Source organism: Struthio camelus, chromosome 6, assembly GCF_040807025.1.
Source record: "Struthio camelus isolate bStrCam1 chromosome 6, bStrCam1.hap1, whole genome shotgun sequence".
NCBI classification, from domain to species: Eukaryota; Metazoa; Chordata; class Aves; order Struthioniformes; family Struthionidae; genus Struthio; species Struthio camelus.
In genome coordinates, this window is record NC_090947.1 from 18382946 (window position 1) to 18408087 (window position 25142).

The 25142-nt window shown below is 39.9% G+C and overlaps 1 protein-coding gene across 1 annotated transcript in view; it reads right to left on the bottom strand.

Moving 5' to 3' along the window:
• Positions 1 to 486: 486 nt before the first annotated feature.
• The window catches only part of PPP1R1C (protein phosphatase 1 regulatory inhibitor subunit 1C), a 50122-nt gene continuing 25466 nt past the window's right edge, over positions 487 to 25142 (bottom strand). Inside the window, exons 4-5 of the mRNA XM_009676319.2 lie at positions 23030 to 23090; positions 487 to 954 (exon numbers count right to left, since the gene is read on the bottom strand). Coding sequence (XP_009674614.1) covers positions 866 to 954; positions 23030 to 23090 — 150 coding nt within the window. The 3' untranslated portion in view covers positions 487 to 865. The remainder of the gene's footprint in view (positions 955 to 23029; positions 23091 to 25142) is intronic.

A 25142-nucleotide genomic window follows, 5' to 3' on the forward strand; every position in this document is an offset into this window, starting at 1 on the left:
GAATGCAGAATAGTCCGACTCTCTTTCTCAGGTGAGTCATGTTACCCTTGTACCTGCTATGGGCTAAGAATGAAAGGGGTCACCCTTTCATGAACAGGGTCACCTCCTGTTGCTCAGCTGATGTGTGGAAACCTGCCCACAAGTCACTCATATTTTGTGTCTCTGCCCAAATCGAGGCTTTTTCTAATGTCTCCATGTATCAGCGGTCTTACATAAAGGGAAATCATTTTGGCTGATGAGACTAGACAGCCTCAGACCCAGAGCCTCAGACCCTGCATACTCAGGGAACACAGAGAAGACTGTCTTTGCCCTAGGCCAAAGAGTCATCTCTGTGCACTTCGGTTTCTACCTACATTATTGCAAGTAACTCTAATAGTACTGGTAAGAGCTGCCCTGGGCTGAAGGAGTCATTTTCCATGAATATTCCTGGAGGCTAGGCAGAATCACTGTAGAACATACAACATTTATGTCTAAATGAACATAGCATTTATTTCGTAGCTTTTAAATTGGTTTTATTTACAATAGGTCTTAGAATACAGCTCACACTCAATAGTTAAGCTCTGGCAGTACTGTTGTCAGATCACTAACATGTTTGCAAATTACATTTCTAAGTCATACAAAATGGAAGAAAAATGACTTTAAAATAACTGTTTATCTTCAGGAATTGGGATCACAGAACAAATTTGCAAATGGCTGTAAAATCCAATCAGGGAGTGCTCCCAGAGAGCGCCGGACTACGCATGTGTGTTGAATGCCGAGGTGCAGACTGTTCCCGGAGCACAAGCGATGGAATTCCGCCTTAGGTGCGCCAAGTTTAGCAGTCCCGGTAGTCTCAGTAACCACTCGCGAGGAAGCTCAATGCAATTTAATGGCCCCACTCCTCTTCTCTTTCACTAACTCCCTCTTCTTCCTCCGGAAATGCTGTATCAGTCTGACTTTTCAGGTGCTTAATCCCTGCAAGTATAAAAGTGATATTTAAAGTTGTATTAGCTCACTTTTTTTTTTCCTGAAAGAAATAAGAAAAAAACCAAACCAATGGAAAGGTTTTTTTTTAAATGCCTATACTGACTCCCTGTTTCACAATCCCTTTAATTCAAACAGTGCTGGGATGTGCTCCCAACAGAAATATTCTCTCCCTTGAATATAGGCTCTTCAGAAATCTATCAGCGCTTGTGGAAAAAACTGCTAAAGGATGCCCCGCAGAATAGAATAGTATTTGCTTCTCTTTTTCCTTCACCTCCCTTGATCAGATTGATATTGCCAGTCTCAAATAATTTAAGTCTTAGAGGCTCAGCTAAAAAGCACAGGAATTATTCTACCAGAATATAAACTTCAGCATTTCTGAATTTTTTTTCAGCATTCGTCAGCATTTCTTCAGCATTTTCTGAAATTTCTGAAATCTTCTGAAGGTCATTGCTCACGTCGACCAAATACCCCATGTTCACAGCTTCTCATGTGTGATAAAGGACTCTTCCAGTGTGCTTACTGCTAACCTACGGATGATGTTTATAATTGTTCTGATACAAAAAAAGCACAGAACATGACAAATAAGCACATGACAAATAAGGGGAACCGTTGGGGCCAAAGCAGTGACAAAATTGGATTATATGGTCTCCTCACGGAGAAAATGTATTGTGGAGCAAGAGGAATGTTAGAATGTATTTGACCTCCAAACACCACACAGGGCTGGATGAAAAGAGTAAGTACTTATTGCAGGACACTTGGAGGTTTTGTTTTGAAGGTCTTGATGTCCCTGGCTGCCTGGTTGTTTGAGTAGGCAGGTGAAGCAGGCACTGTGAAAATTAATCAAACTGTAAAGTTATTTTCCCCTGTCTCAAATTCAGTACAAGCAAACAGGCTTCAACAAATGGGCCCAATCTCATCTTCTCAGCTGCACCTTGGTGTGTTAGAAGAATTCAAGGTAAAAAAGGAGGCAAAGTCAGGCTAAAAAGAAGATAGAGACAGAGACCAAAGAACAAGGATTATTATTTTCAGAAATTCTCAAACAGCAAGTGCACAACACTAGTTAGTTTCTGGGTCCTCTAATCTTTGGCTAAAGCAGTCATAGTGGGAACGTAAGCGCTAGTCAAAGATGCACGATTTCATGAAAATGTAAGCCTGAATTAAATTTTATGCTGTCATTACAGTCATAACAGGGAGGCATTTTTTGTTTTATTGCAGATCATTCATACTTGTACTCACCACTTGCAGCTGTCAGAAAAAAAGGCTTCCTTTATGTGGCAGTTCACCTGTGTGCTGAGGAGTAATTGCATCACACCCACTTTACATAACCACAGCTGGATAATCAAAAATCCTACTGTTTGTAAAGGCATAATTTTCAAAAAAGAGTTCATCTTTAGGACACATAGGGAAAGATGCAGATTACTCTTAAGTTGTGCGTTGGAGGAACTGCTGGTATATGTCCAAGAATCTCGACCCCAGAACTGCCTGGCCTGGAGGAGCCTACCCTTCACTCGTTATGTTCACACCACTATGAAATTTGGGATACTTTTTTTCTAGATATGTTACCTGAAAAATTTCAACATAAGTGACTCCAGTTCAGCAAAGTTACAAATAACTGAAAACAGGATCTTGTAGTGGATCTCAGAAAGGGAGCGCGCTCTGCCCCACTTCCCGCATTGGCCAGTCAGTGCTCCCAGCTACTTCTCTTTCCATCTAGTCACGTGAATGACAGTACTTGGTTCCCCAGGAAACAATTGTTCAGATGTGAAACAAGCAAATAAACACAGTACTTGTAAGTGTGCCCTGCAATAATCAAACCATTTCAGCTCCTTTTTGCTTTATGCAGAGTATTAAAAAATCTCCTATTTCCAATTAAGTAACTACGATAAGTAAAGAAACACTTTGGGTGCTCAGCTACCACCCAGGGGGCCTATTTAGCAGCGCTCATTAGTAAGGCAAACACTTTTAATATGATTTCACCTAACTGTAGGTTAAAGGGCGTTCATTTCAAAACGAAATTACGCTTGTGCTGCAAGTTCATCTCCTGTTGTTTATCTCTGATACTACAGAGTCATTTATTGCACATTTACAATACTTATCTAACATATATTACTTAGTAGCTCAGACAGGAATTGTTAGGAGCCAGAATACATCATTTTCCAAGGAGTTTTTGGAACATGAGACAGGAACAATTAGTGACAGAAATGAGGGCACAGTATCTACAATCAGTATGATGAAGCTTCATGAAATGATGTTTTTGGCAGGAATGAGGGCTCTTGGTTATATGGCTTAATTGCAATATTTTAATGTGAAAATTTCAATAAATTGAGAGCAATGACACAGAGGAGTATTACCCATTGATTCTTACATAGCAGGCAACTATCAATCTTATTTAATGATTTTTCATAAACTCCGTTTTACAGCCTACCTTCACCTCAGCTGGTCATTTAATACTTCAGTGTCGTTTAGAAGGAAAGATTCATAGGGTTTCCTACACTGACCAGTAGATGCACAAGACTCATAATGTCATTATTTATAAGCCTCAAAATGTTACACTTCAGTTTGCCAGAATTAACTAACCCTATACGAGTTATAAGTATTTCAACTAGACAACAAAGGACACAACTAGAGTTGATAACAAAAGACAACTCTATTGTCTAGACTCGACAATAAAATAAGTCAGCACGAATTGACCTACGGATAATGAAATTCCTGTCAATAAGAGATAAATGTGCATGAGAGAAAAGAAAGGTGGCTTTTCTGAAGTTGTGTTCTGTGCACAGAGCCAGACTTTTACAGTGTCTGGGGCAATAAAAATATTTAGTAAAGTCATAGCAATCATACTCTTAGATTAAAAAAGCATATCTAGTCACATAGTACTGCAGCAAACCACAGTAGCTGCCACGGATGGTCACCATGTCTTAAAACTAAGCATACCTAGCAGTATATTGGCACATTTATCCACAGTTCCTGGTAAGCTGAAGAGGCCTTTACAGTGGCTCTCAAGTGTCACTCCAGGAGGGTTGTTTAAGCTGCGTGACCTGTCCTTTGCCAACATGAAGGAAATGATAAGCAAGTAATAAGGTAGAGCTCTATTTACAGGGAGACATTTTTTTCTAAGCAAGCTGTAGCAGGTGCTGAGGAGTTGGATCTGTTCACACCCAGTATCTTCATTTAGGGATATCTAAACTCTTTACTAAAAGGTGATATTCTGGCTAGAGATTGCTTGAGGACTTTATCACTCACGTTACCGTAGCCGTTTTTACTACGGCTGCCATGGAGGTGCTTTAATTAAGTAGAAAGGGAAATATATTTATTTTTTATCTTTTCAGGCTTCAGGCACATTATACTGGTACACTGGTAACACTGCTGATGCCCTCTACTTTCTTAAATAGCAATCGGGAGGCATCACACCGCTATCTGGGGTCTGCCACTGTTCATCAATACAGCAGTATATTAAATCTGAGCAACAAATACAGGCTCTGAGATTTTACTCGTTAAAAAAAAAAAAAACAGAATTATATAATTTTGGAGGGGGATATTTAATGTGAAAGACACTGTTTGTACATACAGCAGACCTAAGTTCAAAACATGAAGTTACTGATGCCGTGCAAACTACACAAGCTTTATAATATTAATAATTGCAGATGGAGAGAACTACAAACGCTGATCCACAAATGAGTCACCCTGGCTCATGAGTGTCCCTCTTTTCAGGCAGCAAGTCGTGCCGTGAGTTCTTCAGCACCCTCGCCCTGCCGAGGAAATCTGCTGCTGTTCTCCTGCAGCTATTTTGTGCCCTGCTCGGCTGCGCTCCCAGCTCCGGCTGCTCTACCCCTCGCCAGGGAGGTCCACCAGCAGCAAGCCCTGGTCCCAAGCCTCGTGCTCCCGGCCTTCGGCACCTCAACCTCCTCACCGCACCCTGCCCACCATCTCATACCCACAGGCTCAAACACGCTCTTTATTCCACTTTAAAACTAAGGCTGTCTGAACACTATCTTTTGGTTTCTTTCTCTCTTTTGGCTTCCTTTTTATGCTTTTCTTTTTTTTTTTTCTTAAAGCCAAAAGGGCAAGAGCTGTTTTTCTCAAAGGGCTTATATTTCACTGCATGTAATTTAATCCAATTAATGCTGATGAAGAAACCCTTAATGCCAAACCGCATGCAGCAGCAGTGCACTAACACACTTTGAACTGGTAATACTTTTTAGATGAAGTCACTGCCTCGGAGCATATTTCTAGATTACTTAAAATTATGAGTTCAAATGGGACAACTTTCTGGCATTTTTGCAGTTACATAATAAAAATCTGCGCTGTTTAATCAATAGCTTTTCTTTTTTTCCCTCTACCCATCTGACCAAAGCACCAGATTAGAAGGCTAAGCAGTGTCACAAGACATGAAATAACCAAATGTTCCTGAATTAAATCTCCCCTGAAATAAAAAAATTCAGTGATGGATGGATTAAAGTAATTAAGTCAGTTCCTCATCTTATTTAACATGTCTTCCTTCACCCTGCTTCATTGCCCAAGGAGTGGTGTTGACATTTACCAAACTCTGGTAGGGAGTCCAGTTGGTAACTTGAATTCCCCCAAGTCTGAAGGGCTATTTAGTCTTATGATTTGGAACTGAGCCTCTCTCTATCAAAAATATATTTCCAGCTTTTTAAAAAAGAGTAGAAGGCCAAGCTGAGGCACATACAAAGTAGCCTGATTTTCAGAGTTTCAGAACTCAAATTACTTCGAAATTAACAACCAAAAAGAGCTGTAGAAATGGGATAATAGCCAAATAAAAATATTTACTCTATACCAATTCTAAATGAAAAATATTCTGATTCCCTCCCCACAAAAAAGAGAAAATCAAAACAAAAATCATGTATTCAGGTGATTAAACTAGAAGAAGAAATGTTCTTTTATGAAACACTTTTTATTTCAAATTTATCAGTCAAAAGTGTTCTGACTTCTCTGAAACTCCATCTTCTTTTTTCAGCTGAAATGAATTTTTATATTTAAAAAAAAAAACAGAAACTCATTTCATGAAGAACTGCGCCCGTCACCAATCTTTGGCTTATTCAGAGAAGCATCAAGGGGAATCCAGTGGGAGGCAGCTCTGAAGGGCAAAGGAGACCCAGCAATGCTGGCAGGTCTTTAGGGCATCCTCCTCCAAGCACAAGAATGGTCCATGCTGATACACAGGAAAATGAGTAGCTGTATCAGAAGACCAGCTTGGCTAAGCAGGGAACTCATGACTGAGCTTCAATGCCAAAACGATGACATACACGGCAGATGAAAGTGAAAACAAGCTCAAAATGAGGATTATAGAATAAAATGCAAGCCCACATTAGAGGGATCAGGTTTTGTAAATGGTTATAATTTCCAGTTATAACGAAAAAAATATTTTCAAACAGCTACTGTTGATTTACAATGAATCTACATAAAATACTATAAATTAATGTTGCATTGGGATTTAAACTTAGAAGTAGGAGATAAACAGATCGACACACAAAATTTGCACACCAGGTATTCTCAAACTCCTGTTTAGTTTATCCAGGGAAATGCAAAGTCAGGCTATCACTCAGTCCTTTAGAGCTAATTGATTCTTCAAAGACTAGCACGCATTTTATGGCTTAGAAGTTTAACACGAAAAGAATTTGAAGCATCAGTGTGGCAGTCAAAACTATACTGATGCAAAATTGAGTGCCTCATTATTTCATATCGAAGCTCAGGCTGAGGAGCAGAAAAAACTCTCGTGTGTCTCATATGACCATAAGACCAAGATATTATTCAGTCATGCATCTTCTACAGCATGCTTCTCCTTCAAAAGTGCTGATAACTAAATCGAAACAAATAATCTGAAGTATTGGCAAATCTGACATGTTTATGTAGGTCACAGCTGGAGTAGATTAGATCATTAGCATGTCCAGCAGGTCACCATAACCTCATACAGGGCTGTGAATGATCATTCAGACACCAAGCAATAATGATTGACTAATATTCTAAATGCTAAATGATCATATAGATATCAAGCAAGAAGGACTGACTAATTTTCTAAATGCTTAATGGTTGTTACTAATTGTTCTCTTAGCTCCAGGTATACAGTAATCAGTCTTCACAGCAGGCCTTTTAAATGACAAATTTTAGGCCTTTTGCTACTTTCTCCGTGGTCAAAAGACCCAGTGTTTTGACTATCATAACGAAGACTGTATGAGAGCAGCAAAATTCATGTTACAAAGGTCTGGCTGCTTTTCATTTTATTCCCTCACACAGCACTTTCCATTCTGTTTTTCCCTCCCTACATTCAAAAGTTGCTTAAAACAGCACTGGCTCCATATGAGTAGCATGAAGGATCCGCGTCAACACAAAAATGCTTTTGTTAATCCTCCACAGATTGCACAGAGATGGACTGCAGACAGAGGTCAGTTTAGGGGGTAACTGAAGAGAATGCATCTCTCACTTAACAGTGTCCAAAAGAGTAAACAGTAAGGCTTTCATTGCTCTAGGCAACTTTTGTTCGTATATAAACATCTCATTTTGCTGATTCCCTAATTCCCTTACTAGCCCTTAGATTGCAGCAGTCAGGCAGTCTTAAAACTTCTAATAAAAAACAGAAGCTCTTGCAGTCAGCTAAGCGGAAGTTTAAGCTTGTAACTATCTCAGCTCAACTTTAATTTGTCCTTTGGAAAGCAAGAAAACATTTCTCAGCTGATTTTGTGGAGGACGGCTCTTGGTCAAATACCTCACTTTTAACAACAGCACCTTCCACAGTCAGTTCGCTATCTATCTAATGATAGATTAAAAAGGCAGTATTGGCAGAATTGTTCCCTTAAGTCAAAGGATTAAAGTAATTCCATCAAATAAAGGACCACATATTCAAACCTGGATCAGCTATTCCATAGCAACAGAGGCGAATAATGGTGCTACTATACCAAAATATGCATTAGGACTCACTGTCCTTAAAAGCTTATGAGAAGCATTTTCTGAGTATGGCTTCTTTAAAATAAAACAGCATACAGTTTTTCAAGCAATTTCTGTCATTCTGATAAGTCACTGTAGGTTGTTTCGAGTTTGAGACACTTGTACTTTGACCACTGTTAAACAAGCTGTTGAGGAAAAAAGCAGAAAAAAGGGTTTATAAGATCACATCAGTCTATACTTGGAAAGGCTGATGCTCACAATAGGAAGACAATACGAAACTATGCTCAGTATTTCAGTAGCAGCATGTAAGTCTGGAGGTAGGAACAAGAAATAGCTTAGTTATATGGTTTGCTATGTACAAAACGAACCAATGCTGTTGTAGTCCTACCTGCTGTAATTAAAGAAGGGAGCAGGATAAAGATAATTAAATAAATCTTAACTTTCATGAGAAGTCTTAACTTGTGCATTCCTAATTACATGCCATAGTTCAAAATAAATTACGGATCAAGTATAGGGATTAGGTTATAGGGTGTGCTATATGGCAGAGATTCAATTATGTAAAAAGAACAGTCCTTTCCTAGCCTTAAGATCAATGAGCATTTGCAAAAGTGATCCTCTCTGCCTGTCTAGGAACAAGTGCTTTTTATTCACGGGTATGGTTCCCTTTACTAATGATAAAAAGGGCAGTTCTGTTCCCTATATGTTAATGTTAAATGGTGATACATGTGAGAAAGGAAATTGAGGCTCATACCAATTTAATTTCCTCTAATATGTCCTGGGAATAGTGGCAACCAAGAACATTTTCTATTTTCCTTTTCCTTCCCCAATCCTTAACAGGAAATCTCTGATGTGCTGTCCTGGTCACTTCTCTTTCTACAGGTATTCATCTCTTTATCCTTTCTAATGAAAACTAGAAATGCATCCTTCCTAGAAACGGCTCTTGAGGCTGCACAAACCTGGCTTCAAAGCAGAACGAGTAAGCTTTCTAAAGGAATTTACTTAAGCAATTAATTATCAGGATTGCAGTATTAGAGAACCTGAACTCTGGGTGCCTCAGCTGTCTGGATGTTGAGCTGAGACCTACAGACAGCTGGTAATTATGATTGTCATGATATTAAAAAGTACACTGTGACATTATCAGCTCAGGATTTGTACTATAGATTTTTTGTGCCATATGTGTTAACTTCAGATTAAATTGGATTCTAGTAATGTCAATAAAGTCAAAAAATGTCCCATATTTGTCTGCATTCATTTATTTTTTTCCAAATAAAGGCCATGTTTCCATTTGAACGATAATTTGCACTAAGGTTTCAAAAACAGAGTGCCCAGCAGATGTCTATTTATGATGGGGATGAATGAAGCAGTATACCCCTTCTGAAAAATATGCAACTAAAGGTATTGTGTGGAACTGGCAGGGTCTCAGATACTGGGAAAGTCATAGCCTTATCTGACTGTGGCTCTACTTTTCTATACGTTGGCTGACCCAGGGAGGCTATAAAACCTAAACAGATGAGAAAAAAAATTACTGCCACATCCTGAGGGAAGAGACTCTTTGACAGAGAAGAGGAGATAGTAATACACAGAGGCAGAAGATGGACTAAATGATGGAGTGGACAAAGTTCTGCATACAGCGATTGAACAGTTTTTACTGTTTCACAGCTTCTACTATTTCACTCCAAGACCTGGCACGGTACCCTAAGGATTCGGTTTGGTTTTTATCCTGGATCACTATTTTCTTTTTTTGCTATTACTTTTTAGGCATTATTTCTTTCCATGGTCTGGGTTAGATACACCACAAGATTTGTTCGTGGCAAGTCTAAATCTTTTGTTGAATATTCTGTGGAGCCTCAGATTTTCAGAGAGCAGTTAAAAAGCATTCCAGTGAGTTGTACTTTTTAAAATGAAGACAGGAGCAAAATCTTTGCTGGTCAGCCAAAAATCCACCATTATGTTTCTCTTCCTTGCTTCCATGTGCTGTGTAGCTTTCACTTTTAATTAATCCAGTCTGTTTGGTTTCTGTCAGAAGTCCATAAGCTTCTCTGTTAATTTGCAGATGAATCCCCTACTGAATTATAATTATAATCATCATTGTGGTCCTCCTTGTGATGGCAAAGGAGATAGGATTTTGGCATCAGCATAACTTGACATCAGTAATTTCATAAATGTTGGAAGGAGCTCTTCTTTTCTTCTAAGTATTTTATAAACACCTTCAAAATCACAAAAACATTGTGATGATTAGACAAGGGATTGATAGGTCAGTGCTTACATTAAATTTATCCCCGTTGCAGTTGCTTTATGGGTGGTACATGCATAGTAGGCAGTTACCACTTTCTTTACATTACAGGTACTGTAGCTGTAGTTCTTACATCCAAGCAGGAATTTGTCAGGGAGAATGAGCCTTTTCAGTTTTCACCACTTCATTGCGTGTGAGCTGCAGAGATCATCTGAAACAGCTGGGATCCGTTTCAGAAAACTGAAGCTGAACATGGCTTGAATATTTCCCCTCTTCCCTGTGTAGTTGGCATTTTATGTTAACCAAAGCAAATCTAACAAACTGAGATATGAATCAAGTCTGCTTACCTGCCTAGGAGCACTAGAAGACATCTATAAGATCAGAGCCATTCCTTCTTCTGACTTTATTAACATCCCTTAGTGCTAGAGAGATGGTTTTCCTCCCCTTAAGAGCTAACTTGGGGCTTGCAGCCTTCGCTAGTCCTAATTCTGCATTCTGATATATTCTCCCCTGTAAACCACAGTATCACCCAGGTAAAATGACATTTAGAGGGTGCTGCTACAGAAGGGAGGAACTTACTAACACAAAAGCAAATGTCATCCTTTATTCTGAGGGGTGGAATGAAGATTTTATCATGCCATCAAGTGCTTACGAAATGCTTGTGGGTTAATACAATACTTATTGAATCATAGAATCACGGAGGATGGAAGGGACCTCGATTGCCTAGTCCAAACCCCCTCTCAAAGCAGGGTCAGCTACAGCAGGTTGCTCATGGCTATGTCCTGTTGGGTTTTGAACATCTCCAGAACAGAAACCCTACAACTTCTCAGGGCCACCTGTTTCAGTGTTTGACCACTCACAGAGTTAAAAAAAAAAAAAAAAAAATCTTAAGTGTAAGTAAAATTTCCTGTATTTCAACTTGCACTGCCCATTGGCTCCTCACCTTCTAGCACAGAGAAGCGTAACCAAAGAAACTTTGCCCTTTGCCTATCATTAGCGTTTCTTAAGATGCAACTATATTTAAATATCACATCTCATCGCTAGTCTGGAAAGTAACTGCACAGAAGTGGCAGAGTGGATGATGGCCAGATTTCCCTAATTATCAGCGCTGTTCCAAGGGTTTGCCATAGGCTTCTCCAAAGACTTCATCCTTTTAACTTCTAAACACATGCTGGCCCTTAGGAACCAAAGTCCTGGAGGCTAGAGCTGAAAAAATGCACTAAACGGCTCACGCTCCAAAGTCCACCCCTGCACAGGGGTGCACCTGCAAAGTCCACCCCTGCATTCAACCCTCAAAAAGTGGCTTGTGGTCCAGTAACTCGCGCCTGCCGGGAACCAGGCAGGTACCTCTATTAACCTCCTAGCAAGCCCTAAAATGTGATAACTTACACTTGCTATTAAGCTGGTAAGAAAGGAGGAAGACTCCCGCCCCCAGCATCCTGGAAGATGAAATGACCCTTTCCTGCGTACTGCTGAATCAGAAACAGCCGGTGGAAAACAATTCTGTCTGAAAATGTTCAGACAGCCCTAATTAACGTGGTGACTTTAACTGTAACAGAAAATAGAAACAATGCACTGAAAGAAACAATTTTCAAGGGCAGGGTAAGAGTATAAAATACTCAGAAGTATCAAGGGAAACAAAGCAAAACATAGCAATTTATGGTGTTTGGAAAATTAAACACCTCTAAAAGATGTGCAAAACAAATCAATATACAGTGTTAACACAAAACTAAGGGTGCTTTTTTTTCTGAAAAGATACAAATTCAGCAAAAGCAAAGTCCTAGCACAGACTGCAGAACGTGTCTGGTTCAATATCTCTCTACTGATCTTTTGGGAGAGGAGGAGGTAGGACATGATAAGAGTGAAAAGTTTATTCTGACTTCTTCAATAATATTTTCATTTTGGAACTTTTTTCCCCATTTTGAGTCACTAAACTTACTAACAGCTGAGAAGCTACAAATTCTTATCTTTAAGTTGGTTTGGATTGCTGGTAAATTAAAAAATCTTAAAAAATCAGTTATTCAACATAAAATGCAGTCACCACAAATTATTTGCATTACGGTAGATACAACTGGTTTCACTTTGCAGTTGCCATGGGTAGCAAAACATTAGGGGCAAAATCTGTAGCGGCTCTTTATTGTGTGAGTGACTCAAGCTTGTGAGAGACCTACATCTTCTGGTTTGCCTAAGGCATCAAAATACCCTAGAGCCAACATTCAGTACAACCACAGTGTAATTACAGCCTGGAAGCACACGTTCTGGCACTCACATTAATAGTCAGAGGCTGAAAGCAAGTATTGCTCTCAATTTTTTCTGAAAAGAACAAACAGGAATCTAGGACAAAGAATATCAGTTTACTCAATTTCATTGTTAGAAAACATAGACAAAGTATAGAAAAAGTAAACAAATCTCTCAAGGTTTAGGCAAGTTCATATCAGATAGCAGCACCTGCAAAAATGGGTTTTAACGTTATTGTTACTTTTCATCTTGCCAAGAATGAACTTAAAGAAAAAGTCAGGCTCTAACCACTCCAGGATTTGGGGAAACCCTGAAGCTGAAATTTAATAATAATCTGATAGATTTTAGTTGGAAATTATGAAATGCAGACTTCAATATTCTCCCCCTCCTTCTCTTATCTCTCTTCTTATGTATTGCCAAAAATTTTCAACATACTTCTTCAGAAAAAAGCGTAAAGGAATTCGCTAGAAATAGTAGTAAGAAAAATACACCTAAGTGTCACCAGGGGGAGCTTTAATGCCAAAAATCCCATTGACTTTTTTTTTAAACTCTTCATCTTTCCTCGCGATTGCAGGGAGATTGAAAAGAATGCTGAATTTACATAATTTCTCCTCATCCCATAAAGAAAAAAAATTTTGCCTTTGGACAGGAAGACGAGTCTTTTGGGTAATTCTGGGATACAGTCAACTGCTTGCGCTGCGGAACCCCATTCATTCATGCCCTCTCCTATAGTTGTGTTTTCTAGGGCTAAACAATTTTTACTGCCTCCCGCTCATCTCCCTTTGACAGTGCTCATCTTTTGGAGCGTAATATCTCAAACAGGACACTGTTCCAGCTGAAGCTGAGCAGAAGCGCTTAGGCTTTGTACACCTTACTAGCTGCACTCCGGGTTATAGAGGAAGATCTACTGTTTTCTGTATCCCTGTCACTTGGGAAGGCATGATTGTGTCCTGCAAATCTGCTCCGTGCCCCAGTGTCCACCAAGCACCCGTTTATGCACAGTTCTTGCTGTGTGCACAATAGACAATAAAGGTGCATCCTAGGCTAAGATGACATGTAGCAAATATTTTAGGTTTTTTTCTGCTTCTGAGTGGTCATTAGATCTCTCAGTTCCTGTAAATGTATTCTTAAAAAAATTATTCTGTTGATTGTTCGGAGCCTGCTGATGATCTTCACTGGCTATAAACGCCACATGGAATAAGATCAGTTCACGGGTTAGAAAAGAATGAAAAATTCTTTAACTGACTCAAGAAAAGTTAGCAGCTAAACCAGATTAGAGATTTTTAAACAACTTCCTTCTGGCCCATGCTTCACAGAAAAACGAATCCTTTTTCAGATCCATATGCTCGCTGCAGTATTTCCTGTGTTTTTCTGGTCACATTCACACGCATAATTGCATGCGAGTTTTCAGTCCTAGCTCTGGTCCTGAAAGGATGTGGTTGAAATCTTCAGTCTGCTCATGTACTTGTCTCAGTGCCAAGGTTCTGGTGGATGGTTTTGGGAACTCTGTGTTCCTGCTAAACTGGGCAATGTCGCATCCCAAGGGGTGAAGGAAGGGAGAAATTAGCAAGGGGAGGAGAGCCTCATGGACCTCTTTAAACAATTTTTGCTCTTCAATAAGTTCAAACTAAGAGTCATCCACTTCAAAAGGAACAAACCTCAAGTCAGAAAACCAGATAACACCCCCACCACAGGAAACACAACACACAGATTCCCCAGGAATCAGAAGTAAGCTTCCTCTTAGCCTTATTTTGGTCTAACCCAAGAAACGAGGACCACATTGTTCAGAGATAGAGATATCACAAAGCCAAAATACCGCTTGGACACTTACTCAGGACAGAGTGAAACCAGATGGTAGAGAGCAAAGTCAATATCTTAAACTACCACTGCTGGAAGAGTGGCCCGTGGGCAGGAGGCACTCTCTAGGATCTTGCACAGGTGGTTCCAGGTCTGCATGGGAAACCTATCACTGTGCCTTCTCAGTTTGCTCTTGCCACTAAATAATGAAAACCACTTTTTAAAGCCTTCCACAAAATCCCTGCATTTTTCAAATTTTTCATATGATCCCAGCCCTGACCCCAGCAGAAGTAGAAGCAGGTGGTGGGAGCTTTGTTGACAGGCCTGCAAGCCCATTTATACACATTCATAAGGAAAAGAATAGTTGGTAAAGTCCTAACTGAAAGGTCATTCTGCTGTATCAGTCACTGCAGGCTCGCGCTCAATGCACGGCAATGTCATTCACACTGTACAAAGTTCATTATCATTGGGCATTCCTGTAATTTTTCGTGCTGTTTTTGACAGCTTTACTTTGAAGGGTGGAGATTTTTATAAACGAAATCTAACTACTTGCAGAGGACCCATTAACAGACATGGAGGAGCGTGAGAACATGCAGTTAGATACAGCCAGGGAAGGATTTTCATTCAGGGGTAAGCTAAATAAGATGTGAGCTCCCATGCTGTGGGAATCCTACTTAGAGAGGTATCTCTGCATCTGTATCTCCATACTTGTTCTGTACCTACACCCGTATACCTAAGGCTGACTTATCTATATACACTCCACACTGCTGTGCAATACTGCACCTTCTGTCCAGGCCTGGAGAAGCCAACGAGAAGTCAAACACTGCACAGAGGAGGTAAAGCCTGCAGTCCCCACGCTCCTCTAGTCTACATCATCGTTTGGTCCTTCGGCTTGGGAACGAATTCAGAATTTCAAATGCTTGAGAAGAACAAAGAGGCAATTATTTATTATAATAGGACTCACTGGAGTCAGTATTTGTCATGTGACTTGGTTGTTAACCTTCAACCCAGAACAAACGGCTGAAGCCAGGAAATAAAATTTAATACCCTGCCAAATTACTGGCTTCACAAGAATGTTGCATCTTCTTATACAGAAATATTATCTTTTCTTCAAAAGCTATTTCAATTCAGAGCACAACACTGCCAAAATCTTTGGAATTTCACTATAAACATGTCTTATGACATAAAGTAATCAGAACAACACATGTTGACCCTCCTGGGCTTTCTACTTTGTATTTTAAAGTAAGTACAAAGTCTCCCACACTCTCTTTCTATAATATTTTATGTTGCTATCTCTAAAGAGGCTGACTTTTTAATGTTGTCTGTTACTGCTTAGAGGCAATTAATAATGCTATGATGTTTACACTGCTTTATATTTAGTATAACAATGCTCCATAATATTACTTTCAAGTCATAAATGTTGTTTCACAGAGAAACATGGTAAGACTATCCTGCTATCGTAAAAGTAGTTATACCCCTAAAAAGAGGCCAATTTAACAACCATTGCTTGAAAATTAGGAAGAATTGTCAGATATGTGGATTTTACGCTGAACTGAATGAAGTTAGTGGAAATATTCCCCTAGCCTTCAGTCTGTATTGAATCAGGCCTTTAAACCACGCATGGAAAGTTAGGGACTGATATTAATGCTCTGTGCAATCTTTTCTTTTTCACATGCCAGGTAATAGTGGCAGATGACAAGTTATAACACAAACATCCCAGTTTTGTTGTACAGCAGATGTCAAGCTTAATCTCCACTGAACACCTCGGTCTCTCTAAAGGTAATGTGGTATTTACTGCAGCCAAGGCCAGAGCCATTTTGAAGCAGAAGCCGCCAGCTGTGTGAAATGAAATGTATTCAAGGCTGCCAACAGCAAGAAATTAAATACAGACTACTGCAGCGCCTGCCAACTTTTGGGGCAGTAGCAGAATGGTGGCAGCCAATTGGACTTGAGATGGCAGCAATCTAATGTATCCCATTCACCAAGTCAGTGATTCACTAATTAATTTAACTCAAATTATTTTTTTAATTGTGTCTACCGTCATCATGCTGCCATACAGAGAGAGGGCTAGAGAGAGTCAGAAGAAGAGAACAAGCACTGGAAAGCAGCATCTTGAAAAAGAAAAATATGCAGGCGTATTCCATCCCTTCTTGCAATGGTATATATAGGAATCTCATGAATATAACCTCTATAACTCATTCCAATACATCAGACACTGCATAGCCGGGAAATTTGCTCAAGCTGGTACTATACTAAGTGGTGTGGTCGCATTGAGGTGGATTCTGGCAAAGAGGCAGGTAAGAATGGTGTGCAAATGAAAAGAAAAACTGGTTTTGAAACCAAAGCTGCACCGTTCTTTGGTGACTTGGCTAGGCAAAAGAAAAAAAATGCGATGATAAATATTTCAACATGAATTTTCCTTTCTTGGTGCTTCAGAAAGTCCTGGCAGCAGTGGAATTTCTACCTGTGAAACAACATGTGTTAATGGTACAGAGCCACATCAAAACAGATGAGCAAAACAGAGTAAGGCACAGGAATAATGGGGCAGAGCTTTGCCATCTTCTGTTATCCAAGAAGCAGTGTACTGAGGTGACTCTTCTATCTAAAATGGACTGAAGAAGGGGTGTCAACAAGCTAAAGAAAAGATACTGCTACAGGAACAGAGACCTTTGCCATGACCCCAGCTGAGCGATTAGAGAAGGACTAGTTCCTGTCCTTGGGCGCAACTGCAGCCATGGGACTGCGCATGCCTTTGTGGAGCAGTCGTAGCCTTCTGCCCAGCAATCATCTCAGCCCTGTAGTGCATTGGCAAAGCAAAGAGATCTGGAATGCATGTGCAGAGCTGAGGGGACAACTGAAAACCATCTCCTTCTGTCTGAGCTCCATGGCTCATGTGCAGCACAGTCATGTTAATAAAAACAGTAGGTATTTTGTCATCATTGCAGAGATGGGGAAAATGCAACACCCTGGGCCAAAGCGACTTACCCTCATTAGAAAGGCACGAAGAGCACCAGTTCAGCCTGTGAACTTTGACAAACCTAGGCTTGATGTTCAGGAAACCATATAAGATGACCTGTATTATGGCCAGTGTGTCTTTGGCTTTCTCACCTCCTCTTTCCTCTGTTCCGCAGAACTAAATGTAAACCAGTATATGAAGCAGAAACTACACAAAAAGACATAAAGTTTTTCTTTGTAGCATAATACGATGTTTCTTGCTATTATCCTGATGTATTTAGCCAATGCTAGAGGCTATACACTGAGAGTTTGCTAGCATAAGAAGGTAGCACATAAAATGATGCTAGTTTCTGTAGTCACTGCTTAAGACCTACAAACTTCATTTCTCTGCTGCTCGAAGTAAGTTTAGCCTGAGATTTTTTGTTCTGCGAGGCTTCTCATGGGGTCTGTATGCAGCACTTACCACACTAACAATAATCCTGCATGTCTCCAGACTATCTGTGTTCCTTGTTAACCTTCAGTCACAAAGTAATGAGATGCAGCAGACATCATCAAGCTGGCCTAAGGGGTTGCAAATTTGGATCAGGGCCACATACTGTACTAATTGCTTCTAATAAATTACATATTTCAGGAGGGACATCATGATTTTAATCATTTATTCTGCATGTTGTTTCCTTTGGAGAGAAGAGCAAGCAAGCCCTAAACAAGCCCAGCATCTGAAATTCATGGCAGAAGCTAGAAAGAGCTCATTTAATATCAGCCATCATTGTAAATACTAGAATTATGCATGTATCAAATCCCTGGCTATGAACCCTTTGGGAACAGCCAGTGAGTCCTGTTTGTTTTAATGAGGCAAAGCAAAATAATGTCTTTGCATGTCCCTTAGATTTATAACAACTCAGATTTAATCCCATTTCAAATGTTGTAGCTAGGGCCTAGCTCAAAAAAAGTCATTGTGCCTATGCAAAGAAAAATACATTACGAGGGGAGTTTAACAGACGTATTCTCCCAAAAGGCTTCAGTGTGACTATTAGGACTTTTATCACTTTGAATCCGGGCAGACATACAACTCAGAGAGGGAAAACAGAATCAAATGCACCTTTCACCTCTGCAGGGAAAAACTTTAATTATGATTTGATGGCGGCTAATTGCAAAGGTGGTTCAGCGAACACAGAAAGCTACACGAGTTTTCTTTAAAGCCCACTGAAATTAGTAGGAATCATTATGCTGATCTCAACGGCCTTTTACATGATGAACTGGAGGGGGCGAAGGTTTCCTGTTCCCCTGACCTCTAGCACACCCGCACCAGCGGACTCGCTGTTAATGAAATCCTCAAAGCCCTTTGGAACATGCACTTCCTTCGGAGTGGGAGACCTTGGTGGGATTTAAATAGCTGCTGGTATTAATAGCAATAGCTGGTAGATAATGTGGAGACTTGTGAGCTCTAGGGAGAAATACAGGTTTGTGAACAACTCAGGCACTGTCTCGTGTTTGTCTTTGTAAACCCTGCTTCCTGTTACTTAGTCTGTGCTTCCTTTTAAGGGCGAGTTGATATACCAAAAAAACCTGATTATCTGGGTAAAAGGAGGCCTATTTTGGTACAAAGTGTGGCTTGGGGATGGGAAGTTGCAATTGTAGCTCTGAGATTCAAACATGCTCTTCTAACACTCAGGTGGCAATGAGGCGCTAAGGAAGCACCGTTACCTGGGTAAGCGCAATTAGCTCTGAGCCTTGGCAGCCTGCAGTCCCTTCCGCTTGGCCCTCTCCACGCGGGAGTGTGATCATGCCCTTTTAGACTTCTCTGAAAAGACCAATGGGGGAAAGGGTGGGAATCCAGCAAGGCTTCAAAGGGCAGCCTCTCTTTTAACCCACCGACCAGAACAATAAAGATATCTTTAAGGGTGCTATTTATGAATGGATGGACATTCTTGCTAAAACATCTGCACTTCTACTTTGATACATTGGAAAAGGATCACAGGAGTCCTCTTGATTTTTTTCCTGCAGAAATAGAAGCAGATAGGAGAGATAGGCCTCGAGCAATGAGAGATGACTGAAAAAGATTGCACAAGGTAAAACTGGTGACCCATTTAGTTGAACAACCTTCCTCTGGTTGTTTTTCATGGTATTCTTCATAGGGAGTTACAAACAAACCCCTGCACAGGAAGGAGGAGAGCTTAAAATGAAAGGAGGAGATGATGGAGGTTGAAGATTAGTGCATAAGTGCATTAGAAGTTAGAGAAGGACGAGAATTTGAAATTGAGACAGAAAAGCCCAAGAGTAAGGGAAGAAGGAAGGGAAACAAACAAGGGAAACACAGATGGCAAATTCATAGAAGAAAAGAAAAATTAGTAGATTTTCAAGAACATAGGATAAATTTTAGTTGCGGTAAACCAGTGTAAGCTTGTTCAAGGCAAAGGGATATGTTGGCTTACATCAGTTGCAAGTTTAGTCTATTACATTTGAGTGGACCTGAAATATTGAAAGCAATTTCAGCCTTCCTAACTTTCAGTACTTCTTTACTTATAATTACTATCTGAAGTTAAGAGGTGTTGAAATACTGGAAAATAATGTCACAAGAGTCAAAAAATACTGAACCATAAAATACTGAAAGTATTATGGATTAATTTGATGCAATTTTCAGGCTCTGAATTTGCCAACTTCGCATACTACGGTAATAGCATGGAATTAGCAAACATTAGTGCAGCAGATTTTACAAAAGAAATAATTTTTAAAAAAAAAGAAAAATCTTTTTGCCATCCATTAGGCATGGTAATATAATACTAGCAAGAACACTGCGCTGCACTGTTATCTGGTTTGCTGTCTGATTTGCTCCGCAGATTACCACTTAAATCAATAGCTCTCACATTGATTTTTCCAGCATGCTGTATTCCAGTAAAGAGAACAATGCGCTGAGATGAGTCAGCTGTTTGCTCTGTCTGTAGGGATTCTGATGCATTTTCATTTAGGAAAATAAAAGCAGGAGCCAAAGCACCACAAATATATACAAGCAGGAATATGCCTGGCTGCTGCACCATAACACGACACTGTCTCTGCAGACACATCAGCTTGTGACAACTATGTGCAGCAACCTACAGATCCTGCTCGAGACCATATAACCATTGCAAGGATGGAACCCAAAATCTGGGAGCAAAGTGAGACAAGCAAGCATCCTGTCTTTCAATTTAGGTGACTGCTGAGGCAGAAGGCAAAAATACACCCACATTTTACTAAGAAGGTGATCTTTACATAGTTACACCAACATGTTGAAGTTCAGCACTCCTGCATTTTAATTTACTTCATATATTTCCATGTAATATGTAAATACATATTTCCTGTAACATGCATTAAAATCCTGATGCTGTATTACCAGGTGATCAACACTGTTGTCTGATTTAGCTTGCACTCCCTTAAACCAAGACAACAATCTCTTGTTTTGTTTGCAATGACAAAATTCAGCTTAATTCACTCTTGCTTTCCCTCTCTCTTGCTTAACCTAAATGCCTGTTGAGTTCATGAAAGTGGCAATATTTTTCTCTCATACAATTTGGTAATCATTTCAAGGAACTTGCAGCAAAAACATTTTCAATTGAAAGAACTGCTTTGAGATTTTGAGTCATAAGGCGTGCAGGCACGCACATCCCGCACGGTTTCTCCTGAAGACCTTGCGGTCGCAGCTGGGAAGCAGAGCTGACACTCCATGACAGCCTCTCTTTCCTACAGCGCCCCGTGCTCGCCTGCTGCTCTGGGCTCCCCAGCTCTGCGCTCATGTGTGAGCTTGGGTTATGTCTGGGAACTTGGATTTAACAGCAAATGAAAACTACTAAACTGCCAAAGCAATATAACAAATCAAAACGCTTGTTGCTCTTTTCCACCCGGAGTTCTGTTTCAAGGCTTGGGGACAGGAATTGAGATTTATTATCTCATCTTTGAATGTAAGATGCCGGATATATTCTATCCCATCATCCATTAGTAACAGCCCTAGAGATTATGGAGCAGCCATAGAGGACATGGAAGAGAGGATGTTCAGCATCCAAAATCTCATTCTTTACGGCATATTGAAGACCATTTTCTGGGAACACTGAAGGAGAAGCTGAGCCTGCAATAAATTATCAAATGCAAAGTTCTGGGAATAATTTGTAATTATGAATCCTGTTATTCTGAAAATATTGCTAAATAGTGCTATATTCAACAGCTAGAAAACTTCAATTATTAAAATCATTACAGAACTTTTACATAATTCTGCATTTTACAGCAATGCTTTCATAGCACTGGCTGCTCCTGATTGCTACCTGTTTGCTTCTTATCTAAGCTTTGCTAACTTAATCTTAATCTTGCTCTTAGTCTAAGCAAAATTACTTCCATGTTTTCATAACAGCAAAGAGTGAGGTATGGCAAATTTTCTATTACAGGTTATTTTTAAATAGGTTAGGTAGTATTTTTGACAGTCACAGTAAATTTGGAGCAATCCAGCCGGTTTACAGGAAAGGTTATCAACTTCCAGGCTCCTGCCTGTGTATCTGGGAGTACTACATAGTTTAGGGTGCTAGGGGATATTGGGGGAGGGATATTTTGTGTAAACTTTGTTCTGTTTACAAGACATTTCAGGTTAGTTGCATGCTATCTTTAATCACATACTTTCCTACTAGAAAGTCTGCTCCCTGGGAATTAAGTTGATGTAGAAATGAACTATCCCGGTTACTTCCTCTGACCTCAACAGGATTTTAATGTCAACGCTGAGCTGGCTTTGGCCCTTGAGAGCAAATACACAGTCCTGCTTTCACAGAGCTTTTCACTTACATAGAATTTAGATTATACTTATGTAGCAAAATAACACGTTAGTGAGATCAGTACGTATTACTACTACCCACGCAAAGCCTTTTCCTTTTGCAAATTATTATAATTGACTATAATAAGATTATTTCTAATGTCAAGTAAATCAGCTTTATCCCATTTTGATAAACAGATAGAAAGTCTGTGGAGACACCTAATGTTTTGAAAGATGTTTTAAGTGTTGCTAAAATGAGTAGTAGAGAACTGAAGCTATAGCATGAGAGATGTAGAACTGGTTATTACGGTACCTAACAATAGTGCCGGTGTTTCATGCTACAAATTGCATATTCTACTTTTTTGCCAGGTAACGAATCTTAGTTACCAGAAGGAATGGAAATTGAGGGTATTCACTATCTACCAGAAGACATCTGACAGGATAGGCTTTGGTTTGCAGTCTGAAAATGATCCCGTACTGACAAGAAGAGCCAATCTGAAGTGCAGGAAAATCAGTACAAATCTTGCCTAGTTGCAAATGTGATCAAACCAAACTCTGTTCAGAGTCTGTTAAGAAACAAGGCCTAAATGCAGCCATCCTGACCACAGCTAATACTCCTGCTGCTTTTAGGTTCACTCTGAAAAGCGCTTAAGCCCTCTGCAGATTTACTGAAATTTCTCATTTCCTCTCGTCTTTGTGAAAAAGGCTTTATGCTTCCTATGATCAGATACTCAGCCCACAATTTTGGCCATCCTCCTCCTTGCAGCTGCTTAGAGAGTGAGGCAGAACACACAGGGGTGGTTTAAATAAGAAACAGACAATTTATGGGGCACGCACTGCTAAAACATTAATCCAGGGAGTTCTCCTCAAAGTCTGACACAGAATTATCTGTTATCTCAAGCTGACAAAAGCATCAAGAATTTGCAAAAAAAGAAGCTTTTTTTTTATACCACTGCTGTAAGATCCCTTCCTGAGGAGGAAAAGTCGCGAGGTGATCAATTTAAAGCAGTGAGCTTCCCATAGAGCGCCTAGCTGTGCTACCTGCGAGTAAGCGCACGCGAGGTCCGCGCTGCCCGATGCTCCCGAGGGAGCATCCCCGCGGGGATGGCACAGAGAGGCCGGTCGGCCGGGAACGCGCGCCCGCACAGATCGAGGCAGCCCCTGAACGGTACCTTTGATGGCAGGCGGCGTGTACACGCTCTGCTTCCTCTGCTTCGGGGAGGCACTCTGTGACTGTGGGTTTAAAAAAAGACAGAGGGTAAGAGACAGAGGAGGGTTTCTGTTTGTATTTGTAGTAGTTATGGGCCTTGTTACACACCTGCTTTCAGAGCACTAGGACTGCTCACCCCATACGGCTTCGTTTTGCTTTCAGCTCCTGTTAATCCAACCAGCCAGCAGCAGACTATCGAATAGCAGCAACAGCACTGATGTGTTGTGCATGTCTAGCAGGGATATTTCTCAGAGCAGGCTCCCCTAAAGAGGTATTTCCCTCTTGTTACTTTGAAAAAATACACTAAGAAGACTTGCTACAATTGCAAATATATGTCTCATATTTGAGACCACCTTGGGTGCTTCACAGAATAAGCAGTATACCCATACGTCCACCGTCGGGGCAGTCCTAACACGCATCTTCACCTCTGCTGCACGCAAGCAGTTTCGACTGGCAGGTTTAGAGTACATTTTAACGCTTTATATTTGCTCTAAGTTCAGAGGGTGCACACACCAATCTGAGAAATTTTTACAAAAATGGCACTATATAAATCAGATGCCCGTTCCTGGACTTCCATCTATACAGGAAAAGCTAAGATTAGAGAGAAAAAAACGTATATTTAATGGACAAGTTTTATAGCTTCCAGGCAAAATAGGCCCAAAAATAATGAAGATTACCCTTCACTCTAAAAAATATTGGTAAGCATAAAACTAAGCTAGCCTATGTTTTTAACTCTCTATGTAGCTGATTTTCATAAAGAAAATAAACATTTAGATATGTTAAAAGACTGCTAGTTTTATTTCAATTGATGTTCCAAGTAAATATGGTGGAATGACTTATTCTATGTATAAGGTAACACTGAAATTCTTAATACACAATTTTTTACATAAATAAATTGAAAATCCCTTTCTCTCTTTTTCTAATGTATTTTATTACTCCTAAAACAATAATCTCAGCAACCACTCACTCAGCCTTTCACTGGGCCTGATTTAAATGATCTCTTCAGACAGTTAAATTTCTTATGACCTCAAAATCACATCTGCACAACAAAAGATGAACTAGTCTAAAATAATAGTAGCATAATTGCTTACAGTATAATAGTAGTATAATTAGACAAGTATGCAGTTAGTAAAAAGCTAACTGGAATATATTCCAGTACTAAAGCAGCATAACTTTCCCAAAATGAAAGGAGTTAAATTGGTGTCTACACAAATATGGAATATCTTCATATACAAAGGATAATAAAACTGCATAATATCTCATGCTGAGCTTTTGATGTGGCTAATTTTTAATGTTATAAACATCATATCACATTCACAAGAGAAAGGTACAAAAAATTGTGCGTCGGCAAGCTTTATTTTTTCCCGTCTAATCAATTTCTAATTGTATCTGGTCACGATGTTACCTTTCCCCAAATATTTGCTAAAAGCACCTTATATTTTCCCCCTGAGCACTTTTGTCTAGTATATTGTCAGTGAATTTTAATTAGATCACTTTCTTCAAGAAACATATGAGATGGCTCTCAAGAAAAACCCTTTCACACAAATGTAATCCTATTGCCTTATCCTATCGTAACGGATGGAACGATAACATTTATGAATAAAAGAGTGTCTTCTTTTGAAAGGGAAAGCTATTTATAAACATTGTGTGATAGGTTGTTGATCCTGACCCCCGTAAATCTTTTCATGTCTGTATTTGAATCCAAATTGGAAGCAATCAATACTGCCTACTGCTATTTAAAGCTATGCCTGCTCCTCCAAGCAATCAGTGAAGGAGAAGGTGGTCAGGGAAATGTAGGGGCTAGGTAGAGAGGGATTAGAAAAAGAGAAGGGAGAAGCTAACTTTTAACTGCTCTGCAAAGAGCATCAATCCGCTGTCTGCTGTGTGTTTGGCAAACGAGAGGAAAAGAGAAGAGTCTGCAATGGTTTTGTAGACCAACAGTAAGCTGTAGACCACAGCTTACTTGAATAATGTTGGATGAGGTGACCTCTCAGGGCCACCTTGAGCTTGATTTACTGTGATTTGATATGGCAAAAAAGGAAACTTGCAGTCCAAACTTGAGTTCCAGAGTTCCC